At 34.9% G+C, this 10,617-nt stretch overlaps 2 protein-coding genes across 2 annotated transcripts; both read right to left on the reverse strand.

The window, feature by feature from the left end:
* Positions 1 to 5,080: 5,080 nt before the first annotated feature.
* Positions 5,081 to 8,276, reverse strand: LOC11443588 (heat shock 70 kDa protein 8). Its single transcript, XM_003608966.4, has 4 exons — positions 8,242 to 8,276; positions 8,108 to 8,158; positions 7,219 to 7,281; positions 5,081 to 6,731 (listed from the first exon to the last, which is right to left on the reverse strand). The coding sequence occupies exons 1-4, from the start codon at positions 8,274 to 8,276 to the stop codon at positions 5,081 to 5,083; spliced, it is 1,800 nt and encodes a 599-aa protein (XP_003609014.3).
* A 317-nt stretch (positions 8,277 to 8,593) lies between these two features.
* LOC11443589 (senescence-specific cysteine protease SAG39) lies at positions 8,594 to 10,279 on the reverse strand. Its single transcript, XM_003608967.4, has 2 exons — positions 9,480 to 10,279; positions 8,594 to 9,379 (listed from the first exon to the last, which is right to left on the reverse strand). Exons 1-2 carry the CDS (start codon positions 9,922 to 9,924, stop codon positions 8,787 to 8,789), a joined length of 1,038 nt encoding a protein of 345 aa, XP_003609015.1. The 5' UTR covers positions 9,925 to 10,279; the 3' UTR covers positions 8,594 to 8,786.
* Between the last annotated feature and the right edge of the window lie 338 nt (positions 10,280 to 10,617).

Below are 10,617 nucleotides of genomic sequence, written 5' to 3' on the forward strand. Positions count from 1 at the left end.
TTCAAAGAGTTTTCACAAAGAAGAAAACTTTACTCGCAACATGGATTTTCACAAATTGGACCAATAAACCCATTCTTTCTAATCTAATTCATTCAACAATTGAAGAGAAGGAAAAGAGTATCAGAGTAGCAGTGAGTATACACGAAAATGTTACTTGATGACCCATAAAGAGAGAATCGGAGTCAATGACAGGATTGTTGGTGCTGCTTTCCGAAGAGGATGAAGGAATCGACGACGACGGCGGCACTGGTGGTAGGCGACGCATTGCAAGGGAGGAGAAGAGATGTTAAGTATTGTTTGAATTTTCACGTTTCTCAGTGTTGGTGGTAGTTTAAGAAAGGAACAGAAGAGTTTAATAGCAAAGGTAATTGGTGAGTATAACAAAGAGAAGGAATTAAAACACGCATGTTTTCCGGTTGCATTGGTAATTGGTAAGTGAATTGAAGAGTTTATGTCAACAAAGGGTAGTGGACCGGTCTGGTAGTGGTTACTTTAAAATAAGTGCGGTTCGGTTCGGCTCGGTCCGGTTTTTAAGTTGTGAACCGAAAACCGAACCGAACTGGTCGGTTCTTACTTCAGATGGCCCAAACACATCCAAAAAATATCGGTTTTTTGCGGTTTTCGGTTTTTTGGATCGGTTGGCGGTTTTTTGTGGATCGGTTCGGTTCTGAACACCCCTAGGATGAGGTAGCTAATAGGTCCCTCACCAGTGAGGGAGTAAAAAATACCATTAAATTAGATATATATGTGGTATTAGATTAATACATAAGGAACACAGACATCTCTCCACACTCTAACACATCCCAACAAAAACATAAATAATTATTGTCCCACATTTAAGATCCAAAGTCCAAACTTCTTTCTTCCCCACTCCCCATCGCCGGCACTGCTCACCGGCGATTCATCACGGCGACCTCTCCACACACAATCTTTTTTCTACCTCCCAACAACCAACATAACTCATTGACTCACATTCCAATCTTCTCAGATCTAAACTTCTCTCTTTTCCAATCACCATCGCCGGCAACTTTGACGCAATCCATGGCGGCACGATTCATCAAAATAGAGAACACGTGAAAACTGAAACTATCTACACTCAAAGGTTCAACAAAACCCATTGATGCCATCTGCTTATTGTGAAGAACTATTGATATAAAATTTGATTGTGTTTTTTTGCTAATTTATTTTGGTATCATTGCCTACTTTCATACTAAATATTTCTGGAATTTTGGGAAATTTTATTTGAAATTAAAGTTTTAGAATCCACACTTTGAGTGTTGTTTAAAGATGCATATCCCAGTTTTTATATTCTTATTAGTCTACTAAGGTCACAATTCCAAATGAAAAAATCCTATCATACATAACAAAGATGATAAAAAAATTTAAAAAAGAATAATTTTGTCACATCACTTAATATCATCTTTTTTCTAAATTTTATCATTAGTGTATTTATGTTCACATAAATTTTATTTAGACTTGTGTCGATGTAAGCCATTTTTTATTCACAAACCCAAAATTAAATAAATTAAAGGGTTAATTAAGTTTTCAGTCCCTATAAATATTCAGAATTTTGTGTTTAGTCCCTACAAAATAAAATCACACTTTTTAGTCCCTGTATTATTTTTCTTAAGTATTTTAGGGACCAAAAATTGTTGATGAATTTTTTTATAGGGACTAAAAATGCTGATGAAAAAATTTTATAGGGACTAAAGTTGTTGATGAAAAAATTTATAGGAAATAAAAAATGTGATTTTATTTTTTAGGGACTAAAAACAAATTTCTGAATATTTATAGTGACCATTCAGTTAATTATCCTTAAATTAAATCATTGATTTTTGGTCTCAATTCATAAATAGTAGTAATTAAATTATAAAAATCTATAAAATCACAATTCTAAGCGTAGTGCAGTTGGTTTGGTTTGTGGGCGTAGTGCAGTTGGTTTGGTTTGTGGTAATATGTGTCATATGTCGCCTGTTTGAGTCCTGCTAGCCCTTGTTTTTATTTTATTTTTTTATGTTTTTTTTTTACACTCATCTTCTCCGCCCGTACACTCTCAAACGGGTTTTTTGACCCGCTAATTGACCCGAGAGGATCTCCGTTGGTTCACAATGAAATTCAACGATTTTTAAACAGTTTTGATCGGAATTGAATGGCACGAAGAAAACACAAGCTTATTTTTCAAATCCATAAGCTAATCGCAGATTATATTTTTTAGGGTTCTATAAAAAAACGAATTTTTTTAAGGAAAAAAAAGTGATAAAATTACCTGAACGAGACAGACTAACTAACACATTTGTCCTTGTGAGCTTAACTCAGTTGGTATGAACAATGCATGATGTATGCGAGGTATAGGGTTCAACCCCTGACCACCACCAAAAACTAACTAACACCTTTTATGATATCTTTTGAAAGAAGTCTCAAAATATTATCAATAAAAAATCTTATTTAAGCCCTTAAAAAATTAAATAAAAAATGTTGTCCGCGTGTGTGAGATTAACTTAGTTGATATGGACATTGTATAATATATGTAGAGCGATGAAAATGTCACACGAAACTCCAAGCTTTGCTAGAAAGTATGCACCGTTATTTTCTTCTTAGATGGTGTGAGCGATGCGAACTTGCCCGTTGTGATGAATAAAATCTTTGAAGTCTTGGATCAATGCGGCATACTTGTGAAATCTTGGTGTTGGTTTGTGGAGAATATCAACACAATGAAGAGAATCTGTAAAACAAATGATGTCATTGTAGTATCAATTGTTTAGCCAATAATAACCTTTGGACATGGTGAATAGCATGGAGCTCAGCATTAAGGATATCAGAGGTTCATCCAAGGAGGCCTGAGAAATCACATATCCGAGGAACCAAGTCGTCGAATCCAGCTTTAATAGGGTTGCCATGACAACTTTCATCAGTATTGAGGATGGTGTAAGTTTGATTTGGAGTGTTCCATTTAACTCATTTATCCTCATGTCTTAAAGGCAGAGAATTATGGAAGGAAGATATGAAGGTGGAGGCCATATTATGGGCTTTCAAGACAAGGCGATAGTGAGGGATAGATGGGTTGGAGAAGCAAGAAGAGTTTTATGGTTACGCCAAGATCACCATACGCATGAGGCAATAATATTGGCATTACTTGAAAATAACCCTAGTTTGAGCCAATTAATCGGATTTGTGTTGGATAAGAACTCGGCATTAGAGAAGCCAAAAGCTTGCCAAAGAGAACGAGAGGCTAATGGATCTCTAATGCACTGAAGGAAATATTCTTCTTCCGAATTGAACTGATGGCAATGCTATTGGGAGCCATGTTACAATGATGAAGCAAAGGGATCATTGTTACAAAGTTGTTACAAGTCAACCATACAAGAAACTAGATCTTTTCAGGCAAATGAAGTCGTCATATCCAAGACTATGATAGAGTAGTTGTATTCATGTTTCTTTTCTTCAAAAGCCAAGTTTAACCAATATTGGTAGTGTAGAAACCATTATTGTTATCACAACAGATGAAAAGATCTTCAATGTTTGAATTAATTAAGGTGAAGATTTAGATTATAGATTACATCGATGATGACTTGAGGTGGCTGGGTATAGAAGGCGTTAAGGTTTGGAAGGGAAGATTCACTCACATATTTGATTTAAAAATCTTGGTCATTTATGTGTACAAAAAGGAACATTAAGGCATATCCGGCTAAATGAGGTCCCGATGACTATTCCAGAAATGATAAAATACCAAAGTTTGCTCGCAAAGTAAAGCCATATTTGTGATATTTTTGGCTTTTATGATGGAGCTCCGAATGGAAGAAACAATAGCGTTGGTATATTAGAGAATATGTGCGCCATAAGTGTATTTTCAAAGCTTGTTGTTAGTGCCTTAAACGTATAACAAACGAGTTTACAAATAAGGGTGGTGTTTCCATCCCTTGTTGTACGAATCCCAAGATTGCTCCAAATCTTTGGACAAAACAATCTTGTACCAAGTTAAGGCCACTATTGTTAGAGTTTTTTAGATGAATTTTCGAGTGGTCTGGCCCATGAGGTCGCAAATATTATGTGGGAGCTAAGAAACCAATATGCAGTAAGTAGGGATGGAGGAAAAAACCGATGTGACAAAAGCTAATCTTCTAGGTTTGATAAGAAGTTTATGCTTTCAAGAGGCCAACCCGAGTTTGCAACTTCTCTATGATGAAATAAAAGTCACTTTAATATTAAAGACCACATGAAATCTAAAATCTCAATTTTTGTTTATAAAGTGATTATAGGCTGTAATATATAATGACAATCAAAGTATTTAAATTGATTAGCTATTTTTATTATTCTAAGTTATGGTTTTGTAAATTTGTTTGTACCAGAACCTAAATATGGTAAATCTAAGGAAACTTTCAAAGAATATAAAGTTGTTATGGGATTAAATTTCATTAACTATTTATCTAATGCCATCCTCTTGGTCAATTATATATTTTCACTGTTTTAATTAAATCTTCACTTGTCGTCCATCATATGTTTCCGTATCTGAAAAACAATGAGAGATCTATTGTACTTATTCGCTTATGATGTCTCGCTCAATTAATCGATACAATATCATTAAGTTCATAAACTTAGAGAACTTTAAAAAATGAAAGGATTTTATGTTGTATTTTGTCTAAATTAAATTTAGAAAATTTCAAATATCACCTAAAAACTAACAACTTGAATTCCTAAAAAAAAAACTAAGAACTTGAAATTGTTTCATTACTGTATACAATGTGAAGGCATACATCTCAACAAAGAAAAATAAAAGTCAAAGGACAAAATCACATATCTTTACATGTATGTAGCATTCTGTTGTATTTGACAATTTCTATAAAATTTCTCAAACTGACATATAATATTCTCTTGTATATTAACGGTTAACTATCAATTTGATAGTCTTTATTTTCCACAGAATCATCTTAGAACTGAAGTCCTCTCTAGTCTCTACTCTCTATGTATTATTTTCCAAATATGTTACAGACAATAGACCTATACATCAAACCTCTGTTGCTGAAACACACAAAATACAACTAAACAAGATACAATGATATATGCTGGACTGGATATCATGACTTTATTCTTCCAAATCCAGAGTAACCAAATCCATTCTATCACCATGTTTTCTAATTAGTGACTCATCACAATAACCAATCCTTCCAGCATCATAATTTCGCACCTCTACTGAAATAGGAGGCATCTCAAGAAAAGCAGTAACTCTCAACGCGCTCTTATCGTCTATGTCCATGGAAACAATGATTTTAGGAAAACCTTTTGGTGCTTTAGGTATTTCAGTTAGTTTGAAATATCCTAAAAGTTGGTTTTCTTCAACCTTCTGTCCCTCACCTTCGTAAACAACGATCAATGCCGCAGTTTGATTATCATGAATAGTTGTCAAAAGTATATCCGAATTCATGGTTGGCACTGGTGTGTTCCTTGGAATAATTGGTACAAATTTGTTTCCATCAGCTCGAATTCCGATGGCAAGAAGTGTGACTTGAGAAGTAAGCAAGTCCAAGTCACCAGAGGGGTCATTAACAGCTCCTGCCACTGTTGCACCACGAAGTACATCATCCAAAGGGTTCACACCTAACTTATAAGGTTTCTTTCCTTTGCATATTTTAGTAACAAGACTCTCTACCCTTGGTATATTACAACATCCACCTACAATTATCACATCGTTTATATTCTCAACTTCTATCTTTGCATCTTGTATGCATTGGATGATTAGCTTTTCACAATTTTCAAACACCTCTTTGTTTACTTCCTCAAACTCCTCCCGTGTTACATCCCTACGATTGAGTGACGTTAAATAAACCTTAACACTTGCCTCGGACGAAAGCTTAGTAATCGCGTTGTGGACTATACTTCGAAGAGAAGCCATCCTTGTAATTTCTGTGTCCCTGTGAACATTTCTCTTGAATATATTTTCGTAATCGGGAAAGAGATGACACATCATATTTCCAAGCAAATCTTCTCCACCAATAGCACTTCCTGCCAACGCTTTTATTTGGCGTTTTCCTTTTTCTGTTGCAATAATAGCAACATCACAATAACCCGCGTCCATATTGAAAATCAGAGCAATTTTCTTGCTTTCATTGTCCATATCCTCGTGAGAAGAAGCAGAAGCATGCAGTTGTTGATGTGCATAAAGCAAAGCCACTGCTGTTGGTTCAGGCATCAGTCTAATAACTTTTAGACCGGCCATCTCACAAGCGATACGTATCCGGGTTTGCTGCAATCGACTGAACGAAACTGGAATAATAAACACTACATTTCTTATAGGTTGTTTCAGTTCAGTTTCAGCCATTTCTTTTAAATTCACCAGAAAGTTTCCAAGGAGTTCTACTGCAGTGGTTGATTTGCACACTTTGTTCACAAATGCAGCTACAAAAGGACGAATCTTAATGTCCAAAGTGTGCATCAGAAATGGGAAATTGGCACTTTCGTTGAAAAGTGCGCTAATCAAGTCTTTCAGGTTGGAAACTGCATCCTCATGCGCTTGGGAGAGTGAGACGTTACTACTACTAGCTCCATCAGTAAAGACATGATCGAAAGTTTCGAAATATCTCTTAATCATCTCATTTATACTTTCTTTCCAAATCTCCACTCTGGAACCATTCCACACAGAAACACAGCATGGTGATCTGCCAATGTCAATTCCAAGTGTTATTTCAGGAAGAGGCGGCGACGAATTTTCCTCCTCGATAGATGCAGGTTCTGTCATCCTGCATTCAAAGGATAATAACAAAAATGTTGAGAGTTTTCAACCAAACAATATAATGTAGATAGCAGAACTAACACTTATAAATAACAGCTCCGCAATTATCATTACTTTGTTTGAAAAATTCATTTATGTAAGCTAACAAAAATTAAGCATTCCTCTATATCCTAAAATAAAACAACCATTGTATAATAGAGGTAAGATTAAGAAAATATAGCACAATGAGGAAAAACTTGGTAAATCAAGTAGCATGTACTATGCCTTTTGAAATAAATTATGCAAACTGATTTACATTATATCTTTCAACATTGTTTACAGATGGTTAGAAATCTCTTTGTATAATTTGCATTTCATCATAGAAAATTCTTGATTTCCATACTCAATCAAGATTGTGTTTCTTGCATAGCAATTAAAAACAAGAACATTGATATATGACAGAAGAGAAAAAGAAGAATGCTAACAAGGAAGAGGTGAAGGTAAAGATGACATACCTGATCACTGGATCAATGTCTGGTGCAGCACAATGTGGATTGAAGGTTTCTCTGAGTACAAGACTAGAAGGAACGTTTTAACTATTAAGCAAATGAAAAGGAAATGGAACAGAATAGCAGAAGACTAATAGAGAGTTCAAACTAATATCAATACAAATTACTCCATCTAGTCTTCTCTTGAATATAAAGGGAAAAAACATTAGTATATGGTGGTTTTAAAAATAAGAAATTTTTTATTCTTTTTTTCTGTCAAAAACAAAACTTAACCGAGTTAGAAATCATGTTTTTTTCTTTGTTTATTTAGAAACAGAAAAGCTCTTAAAAATTATTATGAAATTATGGGCTAATATTTGGAAAAATTGTCCCACTTCTTCACGTTCCTACTATGGGCTCAACAAATGAAGTTAAAAACATATTAATTATTATGACTTTTTGAAAAGAAAACAAAAATATTTTGACAAAATATTAATTGCTTTTTTACAAAACAAAATTATTCATTTTCATCACTACAAAACTTGATGAAGTTAAAAACAAAGGAAGGAGATTTATATGTTAAGCGTAAATATAGAGAATGAATTGTTTAATTGCATATGAATGCAAGTGTATGAGCTGCATACATCAGTTCATGACTAATTTATGTTAATACTAACTAACTAACCAACCATATGCTCTATTATAAGAGTTAGAAATATTTGAATGCAACAGGTGACCTTGCTAATTAGCTATTGTCTATCAATAGTAGAAAGTCATTCAAACTGGCCCCATGTCCAAATCTTAACAGACTCTATGGCAAAGGTGTGCGTTAAGGGGCTACACCGTCAGTACACCCAAGCAAATTCGTCCAACTCATCTTCACTGTGTGATCAAGATCGTATGATGATATGCGAACCACGCCAAAAATCCCTCAACAGCCTGGTGTCCAAATGCTTCCAAGGCTCGTCTATAAGTGGACAATTGTACTAGGAGAAAGGGACACACTCAGTATTCCGAAAAACCTCCCGTTCACCAAATTTAATAACTGACTTGAGCGTTAGAGTTTTTGCAAGTACAACCGCCATCAGTGAGCGTAATCACCGTCCTCTGCCGTGGTTCATCAACTCCGCAAAAAAGTGTTTTATGTTATTGGTTACATTATCAAATGTGTTTTAAACTTTCAATAATTTCCCCTAATTTATTTTAATAAATTTAGCGTTAAACTTATATCGTATTGACTTGCATTATATTTTAAAAACCCAAACCAATGTTACTTGAATGGCAAGTTTTGAGTTTGCCAAAATCCAATGCTTACAAGAAACACTTCGTGAGATCCCTTGTAAGTTACAAACAAGATTTGTGGTATCTCACAATTAGAAAAGCAAACAAAAGAGCACAGAAGAACAGTGAACTATAAGATGTCCTCTTAATATTTTTCATTGTATTGATAAATGCACAAGTATAACTGCTAGATTTATAGAATATACACACAACTAGTTGTAGAAACCATGATGAATGTAGCTTATAATTGCACAATCAATCACAGTTTTGCTCAAATTACAAAGTTTAGGTAACTTAAGTATTAAGTTTGAGAATTAAGCAGTAGGGTAAGATGCTTGCATTGCAATGCCACAGAGTCCTTCAGCGGCATCCACTCCCCTTTGCATCCTAATGTATCCTTCTTCGCCCCAATCAGTTCCCCATGAGTTCTTAACCAACCAATACTTGGTTCCATCATTACCGACACCATAACCCACAGCGGTGACACCATGATCCAACTCGGTTCCACATGAACCACTAAAGACACCGCTTTTGTAAAATTGAAAGTCAGATCCACTAGCATCAATGGCAACAGAAATAGGTTGATTTGCGACAGCTTTTTGCAATGCCTGCTCATTGTTGGCAGGGACATCTTCATACCCGGTAATGGTAGCTGCATGAATGGACGCTTTGTTTGCATTGCATGTTCCGTCAACACCTTGATAAGGGTATGCGGCTTCAGTACTAAGTCCGTGATTTTGAATGATGAATTTGAAAGCATCGTCCATAAGACCACCCTCACAACCTTGGTCCACACCTTTTGTGTCACAATCAACAAGTTCTTGTTCCGATAAAGAGACCAACTTTCCAGTACTCAACTTAGTAATTCCTTCGGTTGCTGCAACAGCTGAAAATGCCCAACAACATCCTACGAAAAACGTAAATTAAAAATTAATTATAGTTAAATGGCAATTAAATTTTTTATCACATATAGAATTGAGTACATCACTTATTAGATTGATACTTACCACATTGACCTTGGTTCTTCACAGGTGTCACTGCTCCTTTCTTCCTCCAATCCACTGTGGACGGGATTGCACTTACATTTTCATACTTAAAAGTAGTTGTTTTCGCGATTGAGGAGCACATATGACCCTTGAATTTGTTTCTAGATGCTATGAACTCTTCATTGGTGAGGTCTGCAAATTGATTAATGCCTAACTTGTATAGCTTGTTATTGGCATCATTGTTGAAAACTTCAATGTAATTCACATTTGCTGTGAATATCTTGTGACGTTCCTCCCTTTCTTGTGGATCCTTATAGACTTTGCTATATTGACTCATCCATTGCTCGTGCCTCTCATACATGGAGTCAACTTGGAGAGAGCGAGAAGTTACTTGAATAGCACACAATCCCAAGCAGAAAATGAATGTCAATGCAATACTATAGTATAACTGATTTTTGGAAGCCATTGTAGGTAATGAACTGTGACAAACAACTGCTTTTTAAGTTGATTAGTGAACAGTTAAATGCGAGAAAGATGTGTTGTGTTTGTACTCAAGAGTTTATGTGGTATTTATAGAAGATAATTTAATGATGAATTGGATATTAACATTCGTGTTGTTTTCAATTTGAAGCTTAAAACAAATTTATCTTCTATAACAAGCTACGTGCCCGAGAGAATTTTCTGAACGAGACTCTTGTGTGATTAGCTAGGTGCTATGGACAAATTTTCTGTCAAGAGAGCTCACATGAAACGTTTTTGGATTATACCAAGTGAAGGTTTGACAATATAATTAACTTTATGTCCTTGCCGTATGATCAAATGGAATTTATCCAAATCCAATTTTACATACTCCCTCTTCATTTTTCCTATATTTTATATATAGTTGACATATTTTTAAGCCTATAAAAAATACCGAGACTCATTTGATGTCACACTTTTGTATTTATACTATTAAAACAACGTCCTCGTGAGCTTAGCTCAGTTAGTATGCATAAAATATGCAAGATACGGGGTTCAAACCCTGACCACCACCAAAAAAATACTATTAAAACAATAGTACCGGAGAGAATAAAAATTGTAAATGATCCTAACTCACTCCCTTTGTACTTAATTATATAAACATCCATCACGACATATTTCACTTTTTTTACGAAGAAAT

The sequence above is a fragment of the Medicago truncatula genome, chromosome 4, assembly GCF_003473485.1.
Source record: "Medicago truncatula cultivar Jemalong A17 chromosome 4, MtrunA17r5.0-ANR, whole genome shotgun sequence".
NCBI classification, from domain to species: Eukaryota; Viridiplantae; Streptophyta; class Magnoliopsida; order Fabales; family Fabaceae; genus Medicago; species Medicago truncatula.

Excerpts from the sequence above, each read along its gene's own strand:
- LOC11443588 (XM_003608966.4), bottom strand. The coding sequence starts at position 8,276 with ATGGCGGTTGTACTTGCAAAAACTCTAACGCTCAA. Across the intron at positions 7,282-8,107 it reads GTTGAGGGATTTTTGGCGTG|TCTTGTACTCAGAGAAACCT; the intron begins GTTCGCATATCA and ends CGTTCCTTCTAG. Across the intron at positions 6,732-7,218 it reads GACATTGATCCAGTGATCAG|GATGACAGAACCTGCATCTA; the intron begins GTATGTCATCTT and ends CTTTGAATGCAG.
- LOC11443589 (XM_003608967.4), bottom strand. The coding sequence starts at position 9,924 with ATGGCTTCCAAAAATCAGTTATACTATAGTATTGCATTGACATTCATT. Across the intron at positions 9,380-9,479 it reads GAAGAACCAAGGTCAATGTG|GATGTTGTTGGGCATTTTCA; the intron begins GTAAGTATCAAT and ends CGTTTTTCGTAG.